This window comes from Dipodomys merriami, unplaced genomic scaffold (genome assembly GCF_024711535.1).
Source record: "Dipodomys merriami isolate MVZ:Mamm:240054 unplaced genomic scaffold, mDipMer1.0.p SCAF_4, whole genome shotgun sequence".
Lineage (NCBI taxonomy): Eukaryota > Metazoa > Chordata > Mammalia > Rodentia > Heteromyidae > Dipodomys > Dipodomys merriami.
This window is the reverse complement of record NW_027205603.1, coordinates 93,254,126-93,279,548: the sequence shown is the minus strand read 5'-3', so window position 1 is coordinate 93,279,548 and position 25,423 is coordinate 93,254,126. Positions and strand designations below refer to the sequence as shown.

General features: G+C 40.8%; 1 protein-coding gene across 12 annotated transcripts in view; it reads left to right on the top strand.

The window, feature by feature from the left end:
• Positions 1–25,423, top strand: part of Ptk2 (protein tyrosine kinase 2) — a 248,044-nt gene that overhangs the window by 93,249 nt on the left and 129,372 nt on the right. For 11 of the 12 annotated variants that reach the window (XM_069991475.1, XM_069991474.1, XM_069991473.1 and 8 more), the window contains 2 exons: positions 6,827–6,993; positions 15,313–15,400. In XM_069991475.1, the coding sequence (XP_069847576.1) occupies positions 6,827–6,993; positions 15,313–15,400 (255 nt within the window). Of the gene's footprint in view, positions 1–6,826; positions 6,994–14,568; positions 14,608–15,312; positions 15,401–25,423 lie in introns of those variants that run through there. The other variant, XM_069991477.1, reaches the window with a different exon arrangement.

Sequence of the window (25,423 nt, the reverse complement as noted above, 5' to 3'; positions counted from 1 at the left end):
AGAACCATGGTCACATAGGGGAGATTCCAAATGCTTCTCCAGGAAGAAACCCCTATTGGGAAGAAAGAATGTCATTAATCCCAGATTTTTTTTTTTTTTTTTTTTTAACTCTGGGCCTGGGCGCTGTCCCTCAGCTCTTCAGCTCAAGGCTAGCGCCCTACCACTTGAGCCATAGTGCCACTTCCGGCTTTTTTCCCCCTGCTCATGTGATATTGAGGAATCGAACCCAGGGCCTCATGCTTGCAAGGCAAGCACTCTACCACTGAGCCAACTTCCCAGCCCCCAATTCTTATTTTTCCCCCCCTTATACAATCAGTGATCTTTGATGCTATTATTGGAAGTTTTTGCCCAGGATAGCCTGGATTGTGATTTTTCTATATATACCTTCCAGGTTGACAGGTATAAAACAGCACCCCACTCCTACCCTTACCTTCTTTCTTTTTTTGGGGGGGGGGGATTGGTTGTGGAGCTTGAACTCAGCCTGGGTGCTGTCCTTGAGCTTTTCAGCTCAAGGCTAGTGCTCTACCACTTGAGCCATAGCACCACTTCCAGTTTTCTGAGTGCTTTATTGGAGATAAGAGTCTCATGGCCTTTCTTGCCCCGGCTGGCTTTGAACCATGATTCTCAGATCTCAGCCTCAGCTAGGATTACAGGTGTGAGCCACCAGCACCCGGCCTCACCTTATTTCTTGAGATAGGGTTTTGCTAAGTTTTTGCCCAGAATCGTCACAAAGTAAGATCCTCCTAACCTCTACCTCCTGAGTAGCCGGAATTATAGGAATGAGCTACCATGCCGTCTAGGACTTTCATAGCTGAAGAAGAGAAAATGATGCTTTAAATGGCTTTAAAGAGCAAACTGACTCGGATTAGAAGTTAATTGAAGCTACCATTCTTAAAATTCTAGGGCCCTTAAGAATTATTCTAAATTGACTGTTTTTCAAATGAAATTACAAAATCTGAATGACAGCGTATTTGTTCGTAACATGGTTTACTGAATATTTCAAATCGATCTTGAGATCTACTGTGCATAGGAAGTGATTCCTTTTAAAATGTATCCACTTACTGACAATGTAGTTGGTCACCCAAGAGCTCTTAGGGCAATGCTTGAATGATAATGATTTGTGTTGCAAGCACAATGTGCACTCTCTAGCTCAGGAATCATTTTGACTTCCATGTCTTAAATCATTTGCCAATCTACTTTGTAAGACCACAGCTGCTGTGGATAGTGACTCTTCAATTACAATTGGGCCAAGTAAACTAGAGACCTTCTGGAAGGAACCTACTATTGTAGATGCTTTTGAGAACATTGGTGGCAGAGGCCAAAACATCAGCATTGACAGAGCCTGGACAAAGTTAATACTTGACAGCTCTTGTGTGTGATGACGTTCAGGATCTCTGGAGCAAGTAGTTGTAGATGTGATGGAAATAACAGGAACTAGAACTGAAAGTAGAGCCTGAAGGATAGGACTTGATGGCTGGGAATCTTTGATGGAACTAATGAATGAGGAGGTGCTTGTTTTAGAGGAATGAAGTTTTCTCTTATATGTATACAATATATTCTATCAGTCTTACTCCTCTGTCATTCTCCTTTTCCCTTCTCCCCCTTGATAGGGCTACAGTGGAAATTCCACAATGAAACACCCTCCACCTAGTAAACCTAATTTATAGTAATAAAAAAAATTGAAAAAATTTCCACAGGCACCCCATTAGTAACCTTACCTGAGCAATCTGTTTTAATGTCAGACGACTGCTAGCCCAAAAGATAAAGATTCACTGAAGGTTCCGGTAATTGTCAGCATTTTTTTTTTTTTTTAGCAATAAACTGTTCACAAGCTAAGTATATAATGCTTGGGATGTAACTTAGTGGTAGAGTGATTGCCTAGAATACATGATGTCCTGTGTTCAATACCAGCACAGCAAAAATTAGGTAAGATAAATAAAGGTATTATATAGTGGATGTTTTAGACATAATGGCATTACATAGTTCATAGACTTCAGTGTAAGGCAAACTTGTATATGACTAGGAGACCAAGAAACCAGAGTGACTTGCTTTGTTGTAATACTGGCTTTGTGTGATGGTGTGAAATTGAACCCAGTATGTCTCTGGGATGCCTATCCTCCCTGTTCTTGTCCTAGACATCTGTTCTACAGGTGTTCTGCTTTGTTCAGCTTCTGGCAGTTGAGAGCTTCCATATAGTATACCTCCCTCCAGCTCCCTCCCTCCTGTTCATTTCTCTCCCTCTTTACACTTGGTCCAAAGAAGCCAGTGCTCCAGGCTAAGCATTATAGCATCGTTAGTCATTTAGAGCTCTTAGAATCTCCTTTTACTTCTCTTTGCTCATACCTCACAAGGCCTTAAGTAGTCTATGTCATCTTCAATTTACCTCTCTCTCCCTCTCCCTCCTTCTCTCCCTCTCCCTCCTTCCCTCCCTCCCTCCCTCTCTCCCTCTCTCTACTCTCTCTTTCCCTCTCTCTCTCTCCCCCTCTCCCTCTCCCCCTCTCCCTCCCTTCTTCCTCTCTTCTTTGTCATCAAAATATTAATAAGAGCTAGATACATAATTCTAGCTCCTCAGGAGGCTGAGGCAGAAGCATCACAAGTTTGGGAATAGTTTGGGCAATATAGAGTGATCTGTTGTCTCAAAATAAAGTAAAAATGACTAGGAGTGTTGCTCAGTGGTAGAGCACTTGCCTTCCATGCATAAAGGCCCTGGGTTTGTGAATTTGTAGAATCACCATTTTTTTAATTGTAACTTTTTTTCCTTTTCTTGTCCTGATACTTGAACTCACAGCTGGGTACTATCCTTAAGCTTTTTGGCTCAAGACTACTGCTCTAGCACTTTAAGCCATAGCACTGTTTCCAGCTTTTTGATAATTAATGGGAGATGAGAGTCTCACAGACTTTCTGCCCAGGCTGAAACTGTGATTCTTAGCTGTCAGCCTCCTGAATAGCTAGGATTACAGGCACGAGCCACTAATGTCTGGCTGTAACCATTTTTTAAAAATTGACCTTTCTTCCAACTAGGTGGTAAACAGTTTACATAGTGCTTTAATAGTAATTTAATAGTTTAAATGCTTTTAATGTCTTACAAGATGTTAACTAGTGTGAATTAAAAGAATACATAGCACAATAAAAGTATAATAAAAGCATAATTATGATGAAGGTATAAGAAAGGATGCGGTTCACCCCTTCCTCAGGACCTTGCTTCCACAGTTCTTATTCAACAGAGGAAGTCTTAAGAACAACAGAGAAAAAGCTTTATTATGAAGCAGAACTGCCATGGCACTGGTGGCTCATGCCTGTAATCTTAGCTACTCAAGAGGCTGAGATCTGAGGATTGCATTTCAAAGCCAATCCAGATAGGAAAGTCTATGATATGCGTATCTCCAATTAAGCACCAAAAAAATCTGGAAGTGGAGCTGTGAGTTAAGTGTGAGTAGAGTGCTAACTTTGAGCACAGAAATTCACAGACAGCATCCAGGCTAGGTCTTGAATTCAAGCCCCAGGACTAAACCAAACAAACACAGACATACACACCTCACACCTCACACCCCACACCCCACCCCACCCCACCCCACCCCACCCCACCCCACACCACACGGAGAACATGAGACAGTAGATCAAGAAGAGAAAATCTTCATTACCATCCTTAGGGAGCTGGTGGTGAAGACAGGGTGGTGGCCACCCCTACAGACATGCACATTCTAAGCCCCAGAACCTGCGCATGTGGGGAGTTTGCAAGATGTGATGCTGAATTGGGGAAGGCATGACCTTGATTTTAGTCTACTGAGACCCTTTCGGACCTGTGCTCTCCAGATGGGAACATAGTACACTTCACGTATGTGATGATTTGTTTTAGCTGCTGAAAGGAATGTGTACAGTCAGTAGGCCTTTAAGAGGCAAACGTAATTCTTTTTTTTTTTTTGGGTCCTGTCGTGGGGCCTGAACTCTGGGCCTGGGCGCTGTCCCTCAGCTCTTCAGTTCAAGGCTAGCACTCTACCACTTGAGCCATAGCGCCACTTCCGGCTTTTTTTCTTTTTGCTTATGTGGTGCTGAGGAATTGAACCCAGGGCCTCATGCATACAAGGCAAGTGCTCTACCACTGAGCCACCTTCCCAGCCCAGGCAAAAGTAATTCTGTCTTGGAGAAAGTTCAGATTGATTTCTGTGCCAGGTTCTTAGGATCAGCATCTGGAGCTCTGGTCTTGTTTTGTTGTTGCTAGATAATTTGATAGGCTTTCAGCAGAGCAGATCTGGTTAGAGAAAGACAGGTAGGGACACTTGAATTTCTTACCCACCAATAGTGTCTGGAGTAGGAGCACATGGAAACAAAGATGCTGCTTGTGTAGAAGGCAGTGGGATGGGAGCTTGGTCTGAGGAGGAAGTAATGGGGTGAGTGGTGTTAACAATAAAGTGGCTTCCAGTAGGTCTTCCACCTTGAAAATAAAACGTCTGAAGATTGCTTAAAATACCACGTATTCCTTTTCACCCTGTTCTCTCCCTTTCTTCCTCACAGAACAGTTAATGTTCATTTGCATATATTCATTATCATATGTTTGTTCTGCTGAAATTCTGTCAGTAGCCTCATAGACATTCAGAATAGAATGAACATGAAGGAAAGGTCTCATGACTTACATCACAACAATGGCAAAGGTCCATTTTGCTTTTCAGTATAGTACATAAAAGCTAAATGAGCAAACTGAACCAAGTAAATCATTTAGACACAAACTTATGGCCTTACATCACTAATAAGTAATCAAGAGTGGAACTGTGACTCAAAGTGGTAGGGTGCTATCCTTGAGCAAGAAAGTGCAGGAACAGTGGCCAGGCCCTGACTTCAAGCCACAACCAACCAAAAAAAAACTTACTAAGAGAATATGACTTCCTAGTGCTCTAGTTTTTTGTTTTGTTTGCCAGATTGCTAACCATTTAATGACTGATTTCATTTATTATTAGTATGAGGTGAATGACAGCTTATATCCTTAAGGGTTAAGAACAATTAGTGTGCTTTTGTTGGATACCAGTTTGTTCTTGACAAAATGTTTTGGTTTTTTTGGTTTTGACCCAGCATGTCTGTTTCTGTACAGTGCTTGTACACATGAATGACAACAGCTATAAAGGTGTTTATAGCCATTTTGTTTTCCATTCCCACTTTTCTGTCTCGTCTAAAAAAAGGGGGAAATTTTTTATCTGCCAGTAATGAGTATATACATTCAGTGTTTGAGATTAAAATGTGATGTGAACATTGACTTTAATTTTCTACCTTAAAAAGAATTATTTTTTTGGTAGTGGGGGCAGGTGCTGAACTTAACCTTACAGCCTTACACTCTTACAGGGCTTCCTAGCTAACAGCTGGTGGTCTACCAATTGAGCCTCACTGTTATTTGGAGATGAGTCTTTTGTGGCCTTTTCTGCTTTGGGCAGATACCTGATACCTGGATAGGTAGGATTGCAGGAATAAGCCACCACTAGTCAGCTAAAAAGAATTCTATAAAATATCTTCTGAAGAATTTAATTGGAAATTTTCATATTTCTAAAGTAGAGAAATAGAGGTTTCAGAGTAGCCAAGTATTGTTCTGTATTGCCAAACTAGGTTGTCAGAGCCTGCAGAGCTAGAATGATGAGTTGTAAGCAGTATATTTTATTTTTATTTTATTTTATTTTTTTTGCCAGTCCTGCGGCTTAACTCAGGGCTGGGCACTGCCCCTGAGCTTCTTTTGCTCTAGGCTAGCACTCTACCACTTGAGCCACAGAGCTACTTCCATCTTTTCTCTATTTATGTGGTACTGAAGAATTGAACCCTAGGCTTCATGCATGTTAGGCAAGCACTCTACACTAAGCCATATTCCCAGCCCCTCAAGCAGCATATTTTAAACACATGTCCAATTACTACTCTACTACATTCTGTCGGGTTTGATTATTTTTCTCCATTCCCTTTTTCCATTTCCTCATTTTCCTTTCCCTTCCTCTCCCCTTCCCCTTCCCCTTCCATTCCTACAGAGTACGTACTAGGCTCCGTGTTCTGTCACCAGCAGTGCAAAAATTTTTTAAAAATGAAAATGAGTCAAAGAACATTCCTTAGTCACTTGAGAGACTTGAGTGTGGGGGTTGTGCTTCACCTGCCTTCCCACATTGAAGGCAGCGGGCCAGTTCCACATGAGTCCTCTACACTTGGCCCATTTGGAAACTCCCTCATCAAGGCAGGTACAGGATAGGAGTCAGTGCTGAGGCTAACCTTTCCACAGCCCAGGAGGAATTCCATTTCATCTGACGATCTATTCAAAAGTAACTATGTCTTCTGGCCTTACAGGACACGTGTGAGGAGCAGAAGGTTGTAGGACATTTTAGATTGCTGTAGATTGATTAGATTCAGATAATTCAGAGAACGTTTATTTTACTGCCAGCAGAAGTATGACCTTATTTTATGTTTCAGAATGTATGGATTTATAAAAGAAGTGGTATGAATATTGCAGCAAGACCTTGGAAATATTATCCCCTTGGGTCAGAGTATAATTCTTTCGTTTGCTCAGTCCTCAGAAAGTGGGAGCCAAAGGATGTCTGCTTTGATAGCTTGGGGTTTTTGTGATGGTGCAGTTGTGGAATTGTCTTTTTAAGTTGATGATATGCCTGTTTGCCAATAAATAAGTGGAAAGAACATGTTTTTCTGTTTTTCTTCTCTCTCACACAACTTTTCTTTGTTCATAAAAAGCACTAGAGAAAACTGATTCCTTTGTAAAAATTAATTTATTTAATGCTTGTTTTTTTGACAATTAACTGAAGACATAGTTTTTTCAGTCTATAACAGTCATTTCTGTGGGGGTGTGTTCTAGGGCATCATTCAGAAGATAGTGGACAGTCACAAGGTAAAGCATGTGGCCTGCTATGGATTCCGCCTCAGTCACCTGCGGTCGGAGGAGGTACACTGGCTCCACGTGGACATGGGTGTCTCCAGTGTGAGGGAGAAGTATGAGCTCGCCCACCCACCAGAGGAGTGGAAGTAAGATTCTGACCCCCATGGAGTGACCACACTGCGTTTGTTCTATGTATTAAATATGCACACGAGGATAAGTGTGTACACTTGATTCGCACATGTCTGTCACTTCATAGTAATTGTTTCTTCATACTTGGGTTCAGTCTCCCTTTTAGGCACTATAGACTTTTCCATCCCTTAAGCTTCGGATTTCCTTCACTTTTCATGGTCTTTTGCTAGTAATGTTGTCTCAGTGGAACTCAAATCCTGACTCCTGTTGCTTTGCTCGAGGAGCCAACAAGTTAATTTATTAATCAATCTACTCATTACCTCATCAGTAGGCTACACAACTTTCTTTTTGTGTCTTGAAATCTGAAAAGGATGGTTGTATGTATGACATTCATATTACAATTAATTCTAAGCTGGGCATCGGTGGCTCATGCCTATAATCATAGCTACTCAGGGTCTAAGGATCGTGGTTCAAAGCCAGCATGGGCAGGAAAGTCTGTGAGACTCTCATCTCTCAAATCAACAACCAGAAAACTGGAAGTGGCTCTGTTGCTCACTTGAGTGCTACCCTTGAGCTGAAGAGCTGAGGGACAGTACCCAGCCCCAGAGTTCAAGCCCCATGACCAACCAAAAAAAGAAATTCTCTCCCTTTTCCCCCTCCTCTTTCTTTGTCAGTACTTGGGTGAAAACTCAGGTTCTCATAAGAGCTAGTAAGTAGGCACTCTTTCCTCCTCATTTTGGCTCATTATTTTTGAGACGGAGACTTCTTTCCCACGTAGGCACATAACTAGGTTCAACCCAACTATGGTAAGCTTTCTGGTATCTAGGATAAAAGGCACATCACCACGTCCAGTAATTTGTTGCAAAAAGGTCTCAAGATTTGTCTAGGCTGGCCTGGAACTTTGATCCCAACAGTCTGAGCCTCCCAAATAGCTAGAATGACAGGCATGAGACAGTAGCTCCCTGAATGACTCTTAGTTGACACATTAATGAAACCAAAATTAATTCAAGGTGAATTAAATGAATTCCCTATAATTGTCCTTTTCGTGGCTCTTCCCTAATAATTTTTTCACTATTAAGAAAACTAGCCTCAGGACCAGCACCCCCCCCCCCAAAAAAAAAAAAGAAAAAAAAAGATGGCAGATATTTTTGTTTAACATTGTTCTGTTATGTTCTTTATTTACAAACATGTCAAAGGAACACTTCATTCTAAAGGTATACTTTGTGTTTAATAAAATATTGAGTGACTCAATCTTTGAGCTTAATAACTTTTTTGAAGCACATTTAGTTTTTAACTCATGCTCTCATAAGTGGCAGAAGAAGAAAGTCTTATGCTGCTGAATGGTTATAGAACAAGACAGAATGTTTAGACCCCAATGAAAAATTCAGACTTTCAATAGTAATAGGAAATTGAAATTCACAGTAGAATGGTGGATTACTGTATTCAAAGTGGTAAAGTACCCTAGAAGCAAATCAAGTGGAAAAATTAAGAGGAGCCTGTACTTCGGCATTTTAAGTTATTGTTCAAGAATCAGGTGATGTAGAGGCAGTTTCTTTAAATTTTAGAACCAATGTAGAAACAAATATCTCAGTAGGAAGAAAAGTCTTTGAAGGTTTCAGATTCAGAACAAAAAACTTGACTAAATTTAAACATATCTTAACTCCATAAAATAATGTAATGACAACTAACTTTAGATTTGAAGAAGTCTAGCATAATGTAGAAGTAAGAAGGAAACAAATTGTCTCAGCAAATAATAACCAAGGAGAAAAAAACAGTTCCAATCTTTTCTGTTGGTATCCAGTTAAGAAGGTGGTGGGTAGAGAGGTAAAGTGGTGGGATGTGTATGAGACTCAGTTCCAATGGTGCTCTGTGGTATCCGGTTAAGAAGGTGGTGGGTGGAGAGTAGTGAAATGGTGGGATGTGTATGAGACCCTTCAAACTGGAGTATTTGCTTAAATGTGTAAATTGTTTCTGTTCAGAAACTTGAAGTAGCTCTTAGCACATAGGGCAAAGCTCCAAAGGTTCTGACTCCCTTGTAGCGCTGCAGTCCTGTCTCCTATGGTTTGTTCTTCCTTATTGTAGTGACTTTGGTGCCTTTGGACTTTGCATCAACTCTATAATGTAGTTTAGGATTGTTTCCATAAATGCTCACATTGCCATTTGAGTAGGTAGTTTCTTCTCGTGTTAGCCATGTTAACTGATGAAAAGAATAGCTTCCTCAAGCTTTCTCGATCTCACCACCACCTTTGCCTTTACCTTTTACAACTTCTTACTTATTGACTCCTGTCTCTGGCTCTCTAACTCATTGGCTTTTTGTACAAGTCATTATGTTGACCTTTGGTGTGACCTTGGATGTGCTCTTCTCCTTGCTAGACTACTTGGGACTTCCAAGAGCAAGGACTCAACTATTGCCTTTTCCCATAGCCTTTATAATTGTTCCACTTTCTCCCTCAGAGACTTTTTCTTACCCATCACTATTCCTGCTATAAAATACATATTCAGTAAAAGTACTTTAATGAAATGCAATAAATTACTATACTGAGAATGTAACTTAAAAATAAGCCAAGCACAAAAATATAATGCTGTAGAACCTTGTATTCATGTAGTAATTAAGCACTGTTAACATAATGAAAACGAACTAGCTCGTTTTTAATTTATTCACAATTTCTGGAAGTGGCGCTGTGGCTCAAGTGGTAGAGCGCTAGCCTTGAGCCGAAGAGCTGAGGGACAGTGCTCAGGCCTAGAGTTCAAGCCCCACGACCGACAAAACAAACAAAAAAATTTATTCACAATTTCTGATAAGTGTATTTGACCTATGAGAAGACCTAAGGAAACAGGAGCATTAACTGGCACTGTTGTACTCTCAGCTGGATCCTGGGCCAGGAGAGGGGAAGGTAAGGGGTAGCTGTGAGATGTGAAGGCCTGATTAATAGACCAAGTACTTGCATCAATGTCAGTGTTCTGGCTCTATCTCACAGCTGTATTACGTTCATGTAAGTCTAAAATTTACAGAAGTTGAGTGAAGTGTATATAGGGCTTCTACAGTATATTGTAAATGCTTTTAAGTTTACTGCCCCCCTCCAATTGGGGGTTCCAATTGTATGTGTGCATTTAACAATAACAACAAAATCTTATAGATTACTGATTTGTTTGCTTGCACCACAGGGAGAAAAACTTTATGATACTGATTGAGGTGATTTTTATTTGTGCCTTAGTGTTTAACTGATGTTTTCATCCTTTTTGAAATAAAAATACATTCTATTAATATGAAGAGATAGTGTGTTTATGCATTTTTAAGCTTTCTATTTCACTGTTTGAAGGTTATGTTGTTTGCTTGGAATGTATACCATTATAATTTTTAACTTTTTCTGGTGTTCTCTTCCTATTCTTTGAGTTCAGTTTGTGTGAACTACATAAAAGCTCATGATCATGTACTTACTCATGCATTTCTTGTTACTAGTACCTAATTCTTATATGCCTCTTGGCAGTAATCTGTTGTCTCTGAATTGGTGACTTGTAGCCCACTTGATTAGAGGTGTACCCATTTCCCAAATTTTGTCTCCAGAGGAAGCCACTGTCCTAATTTTTGACATAATTTCTTCGCTTTTCTAAAGAAACATTCTACTTATGTTTTGTCCCACTCTGAAATCATGGCCATTTATTGTTTGAATCCCGGAGAAATGGTTTTATTGGACTCTTAATAGAAAGCCATGTAGATCATTGACAATCTCCTCAATCAGAACACACTATTAATAACATAGGAAGCTTTTGGAAGCATGAAGTTCAACAGCTGGTCAACTCTGAGATGGAAATAGGTGGGCACCAGTGCAGAACCATAGTTAGATTGAACTGCTCAGGACTAGTCTGAATTTGGAAGCTTGTTTTATGGCATGTGTTCTTTCTTGTTGAAATAGAGAAGGAGCTGAACTAAGAAGGAGCCTTCTTGGGTGACCTGGAGATACATGACCATTGAGCACATTATCAGCTGATCCATGAAATATGGTGGGGAGTTCATTTCCATTGAGTCAGTGGCTGTGCAACTTAATGTCCAAGCAGATTTAAAACTGACTTTTTTGGGAATCTGTAACTAAGACTATAGAGTAGTCTTGTTGTATGAGAGTTTAAGGAAATACAATACCCAAAAGCCCAACCCTGCTGCTCACACCTGTAATTCTAGCTACTCATAAGGCTGAGCTCTGAGGATCGAGGTTCAAAGCCAGCTTGGCCAGGAATAATCTCTAAGACTTATCTCCAATTAACTGCCAGAAAACTGGAAGTGGTGCTATGGCTCTAAGTGGCTATAGTGCTTGCCTTGAGCAAAAGAGCTCAGGGACAAGGTCCAGGCTCTGAGTTCAAGCCCTACAACCAACCGGGAGAAAAACAACCACAACAACAAAACCCAAAACCTCAGAAGCCTTATATACCTTTCACTCAACTTCTGTAAATTTTAAAGATTTTTGTGAACTTAGTACAGCTGTTAGAGCCAGAACACTGACGTTCATGCAAGTACTTGGTCTGCTATGCAGGCCCTCACAACTCACAGCTGTCCCTTTACCTGCCCTTTTCCTGGCCCAGGATCCAGCTGAGAGTAAAACGGTGTCAGTTAACTCTCCTGTTTCCTTAGGTCTTCTCTAATCTGGCACAGTTCTTTAGTCTGCCTATCAGTCATGAATTTGATACTTCTGAACTATACTGACTTTTGTATTCCTCAAATAGTTTGACTGGTTTGTTTGTCTTTTCATGATTAAGGTTATGGATTTTGACAAAATTTCCACAATTGAGGTAGTATCTCATACCAATAAGGCTGTGAGGACAGTGACTTCTTTTACAGGTGATTCTAACTTGAATCACTTGATTGTAGTGGTGGTGGTGGTAGACAGGTTTCTCCACTGTGAAATCACTGTTTCCCTTTTGTAATTAAGTAGTTTCTTGATTGAGAGACTGTGCAGATTTCCTGGTTCTCATTATATTTTCATCCATTAATCTTTGCATTCATGGATGACTCTGTTCTTGCATTGATTTGCTTTAATTTGTCCTAAGCAATGCATTTCTATTTCCATCCTTCCCAGCTTTTTAGAATTGTAGGTCTTTGTTCACATACCATCATTCTTAAGGGCTATCTGTGTTGTTTTGTGAACTTGGACTTTATTTATGACTGAGAATGTTTTTTGTTTTTTTTTTGGGTCTGGTTGTGGGGCCTGAACTCTGGGCCTGAGCGCTGTCCCTCAGCTCTTCAGCTCAAGGCTAGCACTCTACCACTTGAGCCATAGCGCCACTTCCGGCTTTTTTCTTTTTGCTTAAGTGGTACTGAGGAATTGAACCCAGGGCCTTGGGCATGAAAGGCAAGCGCTTTACCACTGAGCCACATTCCAAGCCCCCTTGGACTTTATTTATTATATAAACTGGCAGCTGGCAGCTGATCCATCTGAGAACCATGGTTATTAGGTCTTCAATTCCCCATAGCTTTCTTTTCTATTCCCCCCCCCTTTTTTTTTTATTTTGAGGAGAAAGTGAGGGGCAGTAGGGTATGAGCTCAGGGCCTTGCATGTGCTAGACAAGTGTTCTAACACTTGGAACATACAACCAGCCCTTCTTACTCTAGTTATTTTCCACCCTGGGCCTTGTGTTTTGTTGTTGGAATGACCTTTCTGTTGATGAGAGTGGAGAATTCAAATCTCCCACTATTAGTATGCCAGGGTCTCTCAGTGCTTCCATAAATAGGTCCAGAAATGTTTGTTTAATGAAACTGGGTGCACCAGTGTTTGGTCATTATACTAATTGTAATTTCCTTTTCATGAATTATTCCTTTTAATTAAAGTATATCCTTCTTTGTCTCTTCTGGCTGATTTTAGCTTGAAGTCTATTTTTATCAAATGTAAAGACTTCTGCCTTTTTTCGGGATCCATTTGCTTGGAAAATATTTCTGGAGAGAGAGAGAGAGAGAGAGAGAGAGAGACAGAGAGACAGAGAGACAGAGAGACAGAGAGACAGAGAGACAGAGAGACAGAGAGACACTTCAGTTCAAGGCTAGCACTGTACCACTTGAGCTACAGAGCCACTTCTGGTTTTATAAGTGGTTTACCTGAGATAAGAGTCTCACAGACTTTCCTTCCCAGGCTGGCTTTGAACTTTGATCCTCAAATTTCAGCCTCCTGAGTGGCTAGGATTACAGGCGTAAGCCACTGACGCCAGGTGGATATGTGTTTCTTTTTTTTTTTTTTTTTTTTTTTGGGTCCGGTCATGGGGCCTGAACTCTGGGCCTGGGTGCTGTCCCTCAGCTCTTCAGCTCAAGGCTAGCGCTCTACCACTTGAGCCATAGTGCCACTTCCGGCTTTTTTCTTTTTGCTTAAGTGGTGCTGGGGAATTGAACCCAGGGCCTCATGCATGCAAGGCAAGCGCTCTACCACTGAGCCACCTTCCCAGCCCTGGATATGTTTCTTGTAGGCAACAAGTGATTAGATTTTCTGTTTTTCCTGTACTAAGGATTGAACTCAGGACCTTAAGCTTGCTAGGCAACACTCTTACCATTGAACTATGCCTCTTGTAATCCAAGTTGTTGCTCTATATATTTTGATTGGAGAATTAAGAAATTAACCTTTCTATGTTAATATTGAAAGGTATGTTGTATTTTCTGTCTTTTTAAAAAAAAAGACATATATATGTCTGTGAGATATTCTTTCCTATTCATACTTTACTAATCTCAGATAGTAGGATTTATTTTTTCCTGCTTTTGATTTTCTTCTTTTTTGGGTAGCATTCCATGTGTACTGGGACTGGGGCTTATCGTCAGGGTCTGGACAGTGTCACTTTTTTTTTTTTGCTCAAGGGTGGCACTCTACCACTTGAGCCACATCTCTACTTCTGGCTCTAACTTGCAGTCCTCAGATCTCAGCCTCCTGAGTAGTTAGGATTATAGACTTGAGCCACTGGTACCCAGCTGGTGAAATTCCTTTAGCCATTGGTAATCATGGAAGTTTTTTATTTCAAACCCACCCCCCCCTTTTTTTTATGCTGGTACTGGGGCTTGAACTCAGAACCTGGGTGCTGTCCCTTACCCTTTTTACTCAAGGCTGGCACTCTACCACAGCTCCACTTTTGGCTTTTGGGTGGTTAATTGAAGATAAGAGTTGGACTTTCTTGCTCAGGGTGGCTTTGAACCTCCATCTTCACTCATGGTTGATGCTTGCCTATTGTGTGCTTGCCTAGGTTCAATTCTCAGTACTGCAAAGAATAAATGGCAGGAGGGAGGGAGGGAAGGAGAGAGGAATAAAGGAAGGAAGGTAGGTGGTAGGCAGGCAGGCAGGCAGGCAGGCGAGAGAGAGAGAGAGAGAGAGAGAGAAACATTCACTATGTCTAACAGAGGTCTCACATCCAGAGTCTACTAAACATCTTCACATTAGCAGTTGGTTAGAAGAAAGGCAGAAAATCCAGCTGGAGAGATGACAGCTTGAGCTGTCATAATAGAAGGTCCAATGAACATATCTTCATATGAGTGCTAGTTCAAACACTCAGTTTATTAGTTGTACAGGAAATGTTAATTAAAATCCCATGAATAATTACTATGCCCTTTAGAGTGAGCTCACCTGCAGGTGCCGGTAGACCATGAGGACATAGAAGACCTCAAGCTGCTGGTGAGTGACTTACCCTGTTACCTGCCCATCCCTTTTGGCATACATGGTAGTAACTACTCTTACTCATATCTGTACTCATTATGACTCAGACTGTGCTTGGGTACATATGTTACCAGAAGACATAGAAGAGTATTTATATAAGCATACTCACACATATACATACACACATACATACACATAGAAACATAACAAGAACCACACAGAGTGCATTCAAAAAAAGTTGAAAAAATGTCCCTAGTACCATTAGTCATATAGCCAAAAAGTTGAATGTGGCCAGTGACAGTACAGAGGATAAATAATTATACAGGGCTGTGCAATTCAGCATAGATCAAAACACAGCTATTAGCATATTGTGGAATGAAAGACAGCAGGCAGCATGGACACATGGTGCATGGTATTCCAGTTCCCTTATCTAAATTAGACACAGGAATACGTCTAGAAAGGGTAGGAGGGTGGACAGGGGGGAGCATAATCCACAGGCTATAGGCCTTGTGTTCTCCTCATGCTCTGTTTCCTCATATACCTCTGACAGGTATACTTGTTTTGTGCTGAAAAAGAATCTCAGTTTAAAGAATAATTGATTACACTTGCTCTTATTTTTAAATTCATATTTCAGAGTCATTGACAATAATAGTATAGTTTAGACCATAAATTGAGAAAATTAGTTTTTTTTTAATTACTCTTATTTTGTGAATTTCTTTTTAGGTATGAATTAAGAATTCGTTATTTGCCAAAAGGATTTCTAAACCAGTTTACTGAAGACAAGCCAACTCTGAATTTCTTCTACCAACAGGTATAAGAGAATAATATACTTCATTTTGTTTCTTTGACTCTTAATAGGTTTCATTTTTATCTAGGTTTACATAGAGTAAACCTAACATTTGAGAGAGTATCAATTCTTCAGTGTATGACAATGAGAATCTTTTACCCAAATAAATATTGTATGTGCTCTGAGAAATCTTCACTTGGAGACAGTGAACCCATTTACATTTTTCTACAATTCAAGAGTCATTTTGCCTATCAATAAATTTCATATATAAAAATTGTTACAGTGAACTTTACCCATCTTGATTACAGTTTGCATAATTAAGTAATAATAGTTTTTTACACCAGCTAGCTTGTTTTTTATACCTTACGCAATAAATATCTGTGACCTAGATGTACGAACACAATATTACAACCAAGTAAATGTTACTGCTTAATAATACTGAAGACTATGTCTCCAAAGGCTACTAAATATCAAAGCATTCATACAATTTTGTTGTTTAGTATACTTTTTTTTGGTCTTAATGGACATATTAAATGTCTGTTTTGGGTCAGGATTGCTGAAACTAATTTACTGTTTTTTTTAATTTTTATTTTTATTTTATTGTGAAAATACTGTACAGAGGGGTTACAATTACATGGGCAAGATAATGAGTACATTTCTTATCAAGCATTGTAGCCTCCTCCTTTGTTTCCCCTTCCCCAACCCTTCCCACCCAAAACTAATTTACTCTTTATTATTATTAATTTCCTCTATTTGCTTTACTTATTTATTTATCTCCTCTTATTTGTTCCTTTTATCTTCTAGAAAAATCTTAGAAACAATTAGCTTGTGTTGCTTGTAAGTGTGAACTATAGGACTATATGTAGAAAGGTTGTCATCTTAGTGTAAGTGTGTGCAGTGGGAATGGCGCCCAGGAATATGTCCTTGAGGAAAGAGTTCACCTTCAGATTAGGAAAAGTTGAACTTTCTCTATAGGAAGGGGAGGGGAGAGAAAAAAAATATTTCTGTTTAAGTCTAAGCTAAAGTACGTGAATAAAAATCAGGTCATAGGGAATACATCCTGCAAATGGAGGAGCTTAGGTTTGTTCATATAGGTTATTTGAAGCATGTACTTAGTGAATGCCTTGATTAGATTTGTGTGTGTGTGTGCACGTGCGCGCGTGCACGTCAGACTTGGGCCTCGAACTCAGGGGCTTTTTTTTTGGGTGGTTATTTGCAGATAAGAGTCTCTTGGACCTTCATGTCTGACCTGGTTTCAAACCACAGTCCTCAAATCTCAGCCTCCTGAATAGAGAATTTTCAGTTTTTAAGTGAGATCACCCTGATTGGATGTCAGTGTGGAAATGGAATAGATTTGTAAAGATGCAAGCATGTTAGGAGAGATCTTTACCCAGTCCAAAAAGAAATAAGAAAGTTTAAGAGTATAGTAATAAGCTAATGTGGTGGATGAATTTGACAGTATCCTGAGACAACTAAAATGAACTAGAAAAATAAGGAAGAAACATAGGTATAAGACTGGACATATAGTACCAGGAAGGTACAGTGGTGGATTAGATTCAGGAGAGTGAGATGAGAAGGTGAAAGTCTCTTTCCTCCCTGTGTGAGATAATACAGAGCTTACAAGAGTCACAGTGAGAAGGCAGGCGGCTACACAAGTCTCTACCAGTTGGAATTGGGGTAAGGTAGAGTCATGCAGAAAATGTCAGGTGTGGGCTGGGAAGGTGGCTCAGTGGTAGAGCGCTTGCCAGGTTCGATTCCTCAGCACCACATAAGCAGAAAAAACTAGAAGTGGCGCTGTGGCTCAAGTGGTAGAGCACTAGCCCTGAGCTGAAGAGCTGAGGGACAGCGCCCAGGCCCAGAGTTCAGGCCCCACGACTGACAAAAAAAAAAAAGAAAAAAGAAAAAGAAAAAAGAAAATGTCAGGTGTCAGGGAAGTAACTTGTAGGTAGTTTGAAGATTTACAGGAATACTGACTTGAATCAGAGAGAAGTTAATTATGGCTGAGTAGACAGACAGGGCATGTTTGGATTCCAGCTAAGATTGTTGTTGATCTACTCATAAGTTGATGACCTACCCAGCTTACAAATGGCTCGTGTGTACCTCACTCTGTTGCACTTACTAGCTGTCTGATAAATTGAACATTTTGGTGCCAGTGTTGACAAGAGAGTTTAACTGGCATGTTTTTACAGCTTATGTGTGTGTCATCTGAAATGCTGGGGCTAGAGGTCTTTCTGATCAGAATCATGTTGCTGTTTGGGTATTTGCATATATAATTAGATGTTCTGAGAATGTCTTGAAGTGTATACATGAGATCATTTGTGCTTCACATGCTCCTTTTTTTGGGGTGGGGGGGAGTCCAGTCGTGGGGCCTGAACTCTGGGCCTGGGCGCTGTCCCTCAGCTCTTCAGCTCAAGGCTAGCGCTCTACCACTGAGCCACAGCACCACTTCCCGCTTTTTTTTCCCTGCTTATGTGGTGCTGAGGAATCGAACCCAGGGCCTTAGGCATGCAAGGCAAGCGCTCTACCACTGAGCCACCTTCCCAGTCCCTCACATACTCCTTATACACATAACCTGAAAGCAATCTTATATATATATTAAAATGATTTGGGGCATGAAGCAAAATTCCATGATGTGAAATTCTTTACTTGCACCATCTTGTCAAAACTCCAAAACTCCAAAGTTATGGGATTGGGAGCATTTTGAATTTTAGTTTCAAATTAGAGTACTTTACTTACATGGCATTTTTTTTTCCTGCTAGATGATAAACTTTGATATTGGCATAGTTTCTCTGAGAAACAAATTTACCTACTAAGGAAATATATGGTTACTTTGATGGCATTGGTTTCCTGAATACATGATACAGGCCTAAATAGCTCATAGTTTCTCCTTTTATATTTTCTAGGCTGACCTAAAAATCAACAACTTTCTGTTCCTTTTACCTTTACCACCCTCTTCCTAGCTTGTCCTAGTTTTTACTTTTTGAAAACTGTATGGTCAGCAGTACTACTGTGAATGCCAGTGAGTCCAAAAGATCTTCTTTCCTAAGAGGACATATTTCACTGTAGTGTGGAATCAAGTTGAATAGTCCTTATAAAACGCTAAATATAGGGGCTGGGAAGGTGGCTCAGTGGTAGACTGCTTGCCTTGCATGTATAAGGCTCTGGGTTTGATTCCTTAGCACCACATAAGCTGGAAGTGGCACCGTAGCTCAAGTAGTAGAACACTAGCCTTGAGCTGAAGAGCTGAGGGACAGCACCAGGCCTAGAATTCAGGCCCCAGGGGCTGGGATGTAGCTCAGTGGCAAAGCACTTGCCTAGCAAGTGCAACATCCTGGGTTCGATCCCCAGTGCCAAAAAAGAAAAAAGACCAAAAAAAAAAAAAGAATTCAGGCCCCAGGACCGACCAAATCAACAACAACAAAAAACAACGCTAAGTATAATGTTCAGTGAATACTGTTGTGCATTTTGCAGCTATGTGGGCTGAGGTCCTTTTCTGAGCCTCTTGCTTATTGTCCCATTTCTTACCATAGGGATTATTAATGTGGATTAAATGAGAAAAACCTGCCTGTCAAGTAATTTCCTAATCATTCTTTAAATCTGGCTGTGCAGGCAATAGCAGGCTGCCTAGCATTGAGAATTTATTATTTGTAATCAAGATGCAGGCTTTGGTTGGTTCATGCCCTGTTCTCTCCTCCCTGTGGCTGTCTACGACCCTTGAAGTCTTCCTTACCACCTTTTGCTGTCATCCATTTCTACTCTGTTTTTGGGGTCTTTTTGGTCAGTCATGGGGCTTGAACTCTGGGCCTGGTTGCTATCCCTTAGGTGTTCAGCTCAAGGCTAGCCCTCTACCACTTGAGCCACAGCGCCATTTCCAGTTTTCTAGTTAGTGGTTTATTGGAGATAAGAGTCTCACAGACTTTCCTGCCCAGGCTGGCTTTGAACCGTGATCCTCACATCTCAGCCTCCTGAGTAGCTAGGATTATAGGTGTGAGCCACTGGCGCCTGGCTAAAATGTACCATTCCCTTTTTTTTTGTTTGTTTTGGGTTTGTTGTTGTTGTTGTTGTTGTTTTGTCAGCAGTGAGGCTTGAACTCTGGGCCTGGGCACTCTCCCTCAGCTCTTCAGCTCAAGGCAAGCGCTTGAGCCACAGCACCACTCTACTTCTCTGTTTTTATCTTGTCTTCTTTTTCATTTTTAAAGTTTGTTTATTCATGTGGCATATGTTTGTAAAGTACAGAAAATACTCGAAAGCATCTCATCTCTGTTATACTATTTGTCATATGTGCTTTTACAGTAGTTTCCCAAGTACACACTTTGTTTTTGGGTGCTGGTCCTGGGGATTGAACTCAGGGCATGGGTGATATCCTTGAGATTTTTTTGCTTAGAGCTAGCACTCAACCACTTGAGCCACAAGTCTACTTCCTGGTTTTTTGGTCATTAATTGGAGATAATTTGATAGTTAATTGGACTTTCCTGCCCAAGCTGGCTTTGAACTGTGAACCTCAGATCTCTGCCTCCTGGGTAGCTAGGATTGCAGGTATGAGGCCAGTGCTTGGCTTCCACTTATACACATTTTGCAGGAATACAGCTGCAGCTAAGTCATGCCCTATTCCCATGATAATTCTCTGGTTTACATGACAATAAACAGGGAGAGCTAGGTGTGATACTTGTAGCCACAAATGAGCAGGGGAGAAGGGACACTTCATGATTTCTCAGAATTTACACTTGGACAGTACTAGGCCTTCAGTTGGGATGTGTCTCACTGCAGTCTTGAATCAAGTTGAGTAGTCCCTATAAACATAGAAAACCTAGGGCTGGGAAGCTGGCTTAGTGGTAGAATGCGTGGCTTACATGCATGAGGGCCCTGGGTTTGATTCCTCAGCACCACATAAGCAGAAAAAGTCCAAAGTGGCGCTGTGACACTCAAATGGTATTGCTGAGGGATAGCGCCCAGGCCCAGAGTTCAGGCCTCATAACGGACTAAAAGAAACAAAAATTAATGTAAAGTGCAGTGAATACTGTTGTATGCTTCCTTGCATTTTGTAGCTCTGTAGCCTAGGACAGTTCTTTTCCTGAGGTGTGTTTGGCAGCCCCCTTGCTATCAGCATCATTTTCTTTTCTTTTTTTTTTTTTTTGGGGGGGGGTCCAGTTGTGGGGTCTGAACTCTGGGCCTGTGCGCTGTCCCTCAGCTCTTCAGCTCAAGGCTAGCACTCTACCACTTGAGCCACAGCGCCACTTCCGACTTTTTTCTTTTTGCTTATGTGGTGCTGAGGAATCGAACCCAGGGCCTCGTGTATGCAAGGAAACTGCTCTACCACTGAGCCACCTTCCTAGCCCCAGCATCATTTTCTAAATAAGAAACAGTGGAACACTGACAGTTTCTCTATTTGACCTAATAATTTGATCTATAGGAATTTATTCTAAAATGTAATAAGATGTACATGTATGTCTGTATGAGATTACTCAAGAATATTACAGTAACAGAAAGGGAAATGGAAGCATTGCATCTCTACTGGGTTAGTAAGCCCTGTGGAATTTCAAGTCTGTGCATCTTCATAACAGCAATGCATAGCAGTTGATATCCATGGATGTGAAAGGTCCTGTATTAAAGGCTACTCTTTAATTTGTTGAAAAAAATGATCAATTTTAAATTTTATCCTGAACTAATGAAGTTCTGAAAATACAAGTTTTCACTGCTAGCTTGGCAAGTCATTATGTATTTGACTTCTTGTGATAAAGCCTCAATGAAGACTCAGTCCTAATATGTGTTTTGAGATTTCACAATTATCACAGATAATCTTTGTATACATAGGTACACTCATACATAGGTACGAGTGTAGACTTAATTCCAAAGTTCTCCTATTTAAACTAACACACATTGTCTCTCTTTTTTTTCCCTCTAAATAATAGTCTTTCAAGCTATTTATAGCCACTGGGAATTTAGGTGAAATACTAAGAACTTGCCGTGGAATTGTCATTGAATTCTGAAATGAATTAATCACTTTATAAGGGTTTTGGAATTTGATTACATCACTACCTGTGAAAAATCTGTAATATTTGATATAAATATATATATAATATATATGTATTATGTGAATTTTCCCTGAATTCTAAACTAAATTAGTCCTTTTTATGTGTGTCAGTTCTGAGGCTACACTCAGGGCTTGGGCCCTCTCCCTGGGCTTTTTGCTATAAGCTAGTGTTCCACCACGTGAGCCACAGCTCCACTTGCAGCTTTTTGGTGATTGTTGGAGGTAAGAGTCTCAACAGATTTTCCTGACTAAGGTGGCTTTGAATATCAGTTCTCATATCTCAGCCTCTTGAGTAGCTAGGATTACCGGCTTAAATTACTGGCTTAAATCAGTGCTTTTTTTTTTTGTTTGTTTGGATCGGTCGGTCGTGGGGCTTGAGCTCTGGGCCTGGGTGCTGTCTCTTAGCTCTTCAGCTCAAGGCTAGTGCTCTACCACTTGAGCCACAGAGCCACTTCTGGTTTTCTAGTGATTTATTGGAGATAAGAGTCTTACAGACTTTCCTGCCTTGACTGGCAAAAAACCGTAATCCTCAAATCTCAGCCTCCTGAGTACCTAGGATTAACAGGTGTGAGCCACCTGTGCTCAGCTAAATCAGTGCATTTTTAAATTGACTGTAACATTGAAGACATCTGTTGTTTTGTAAGCTGTTAACTGTGCAAAACCCCTGATACTGCTCATGCAAAAATTCCCTGTCCCATGACCCTCCAGAAGTTTGTCCTGAAGTTTGTGTTTATCACTCCTTGATTCCTTTTGTTGACCATTTGTCATGTTTTGTTTTGTTTTCTGTTAGTTGACTCTAGTTATAGGGGGAGAGTGATTCCAACCAGTCTCACTCCTGCTGTCACTCTCCCCACACACAGAAAGCTCCATCAGATTTCATTGTTGCTTTCATAGTTAAAAATAATACTCACTATCTTGCTTTTCTCTTTCCTCATTCCTATCTTTCCCTAAGTAGTCCCTTAACTGATTCATTAACAGACCAAGAGTGAAGTATTTTGCAGTCTTGCCCTAAGGTACAAGCTGACCCTAGTTCTCCAGCCCTCTATGTGTTTGTCATTGGCTTGAGTTTGGCTTTGTTTCCCACTTCACTGAAGCATTTGAGAAGAGTTTGCTTAAAATCTACTTCCCTAAAATCTACTTGTTTAAAAGCTACTTCCTTTCAATGAGCAGATTGATGAGGACATTTGATTGTAACTGGTAGGAATGTGATCGTCCAGATATTTCAATTTGTATCCCTTGTGAGTCAATTAAAAAATAATTTGCACTGTGGTTAGAAATTGTAGTTCATTTGAAACAGATAGTTCATATTTTGTCCAAAGCAGTCTTGTTGAGTAGACTGTGTTACCTTTAATCTTTCACTGCAGGCAATTAAATAAATACCTGTTATTTCAAGGATGATAATTCTGTTCTTCCAGTTTAAGTCTCTAGTATCTTTTTTTTCTGCCTAAAAGACACCACTACTATATGATGACTTTTTTCAGGGTACTTTAAAGCAGTCTTACTGACTGATTTTTACATCACTATTGAAATTTGCTTTCACCCTGTCTCTTTGTAGCTGATCTATCTTTTCTTTGGCTTGTTTTAGGATCCTTTTTGTCTTAGATAGTGTGTGCTTTTATTACAAACCAATTGTGGATTTCCATTTTCTTCTTGATCTCTGTTGTATTCGTGTGCCTCTCTGGTTTCCCTCTTTTTAATCAATTCTGGACTTAGTATTGTACAGATACTGCCTCCGTTCCTTGTTATTCCTTCTCAGAGTTAAGCTAACATCAGCATTGTCTCTCATTTATTCCTTCATACCCATTAACTTCTGTTTCATAGTTTCATGGTCTCTCTAGGATATATAATTCAGAATGTATCAGATCACTAACTCTTTATAGTTCATTTTATGTTTAGTAAATTTGAGTTTTTATTTCATTTTTCACACACATTTTATTTCTTTAAAAATTATCAATTTCAGCCAGGTGCCGGTAGCTCACCACTGTAATCCTAGCTACTCAGGAAGCTGAGATTTGAGGATCATGGTTCAAAGCCAGCCTGGGCAGGAAATCCATGAAACTCTTTATCTCCAATAAACCACCAGAAAACCAGAAGTGGCACTGTAGCTCAAGTGGTAGCGTGGTAGCCTTGAGCTGAAGAGCAGAGGGACAGTGCTCAGGCCCAGAGTTCAAGCCCCACGACCGATGAAAAAAAGAATTGTCAATTTCTGTTTCATTATCCTTATCACTTGATCTCTACTGTGTTTTTCTTTTACTGTTTCATATTTAGTTACTGTCTTCATTCTGGCCTTTGGAGTCCTTGGCTTTTTATCCATGGGTAATGGATTATGCTGGCTCTTACATGGTCTTTTTCATTGTGTGTTCTGAAACCCTTCTTCATTGGGCCTCACAACAACATTTGTGGACATTCCTTTTTCTAAAGGTTTTTACTTAGCTGGGAAGGTGACTTAGTGGTAGAGTACTTGCCTAACATGCATGAAGCCGTGGGTTTGATTCCTCAGCACCACATAAGCAGAAAAAGCCAGAAGTGGAACTGTGGCTCAAGTAGTAGAGTGCTAGCCTTGAGCACAGAGAGGCTCAGGGACAGCACCCAGGCCCTGAGTTCAACCCTAGGACTGGCAAAAAAAAAAAAAATTAAAACAAAACAAAACCAAAACCCTAAAGGTGTTTTTACTTGCTGGGAAAGAGGCTCTACTAAATGTGGCCTTTTGAGCAGTTACCCCAAATTATGCGGACTACAGGGTTTAAGAATCAGAGTGTCATGGGCTGGGAAGTTGGCTCAGTGGTAGAGCGCTTGCCTTGCATGCCTGAGGCCCTGGGTTTGATTCCCCAGCACCACATAAGCAAAAAGAAAAAAGCCGGAGGTGGCACTTGTGACTCAAGTGGTAGAGCGCTAGCCTTGAGCTGAAGAGCTGAGGGACAGTGCCCAGGCCCAGAGTTCAGGCCCCACAACTGGACCCCCGCACCCCCAAATTAAAAAAAAAAAAGAATCAGACTGTCACATGGGGAAGCAGGGACCAGTGTTCAGTGCTCAGTCCTCAGCTGGCTACAGCAGACACTTTTTCCAATTGGTCTCCCAGCCTTCTCAGGGTCTTAGCTTGCTTCTTCATCCTGGCCCTATCCTCTTTTCATTTACCTTTGTTTGGTCCCCATACACAGGTAAGAACATTGAGTGTTCTTTTTTTTTTTTTTTTTTTTTTGGTCAGTCGTGGGGCTTGAACTCTGGGCCTGGGCGCTGTCCCTCAGCTCAAGGCAAGCGCTCTACCACTTGAGCTACAGCACCACTTCCGGTTTTTCTGGTGGTTTATTGGAGATAGGAGTCTCTCGGTCTCTCCTGCCCGGGCTGGCTTTGAACCGCGATCCTCAGATCTCAGCCTCCTGAGTAGCTAGGATTATAGGCGTGAGCCACCAGCGCCCGGCCATTGAGTGTTCTTATATTGTTCAGGACTCTAGTTCTGGTTCAGCTGGCAAGCCTCTTTAGCTGTCTTTTTGGAATCCTGGCCAGTGATTATTATTTCTATGCAGGGCCCTGAGAGAAAGGAGCTTGGTGGTTTAAGACCTGAAAGAAGGCCATTGTGGCTGGGGATGGGAGAACAGCTAAGAAGACAGTGGTGTCTGAGAGATGAGATAGTAAGGCATTTCCTCTTTTGCCCTTATTATGAAAGGCTCAGGGAAGGTTTTGTTTCCAGGGATAACAGTACCCAGCTAGGTTTCAAAGGCATTATTCATTTGTTTTCAGTTGTCTCATAAGCTAAGGGTGATCTCCTGACAGTCCACAAGCATCATGGCTGAATTTGATTACTCTCGTGACAGTTCAACTGTTGGGAACTTAATTTCTTTTACTTCAGGGTTTTACTTTTGTTGCAATATTTTATTATAAAATTTATCCAGTTGAGGGCTGGGAAGGTGGCTTAGTGGTAGAGTGCTTGTCTTGCATGCATGAGGCCCTGGGTTTGATTCCTCAGCACCACATTCGCATTTTTAAAAAAAGCCGGAAGTGGCGCTGTGGCTCAAGTG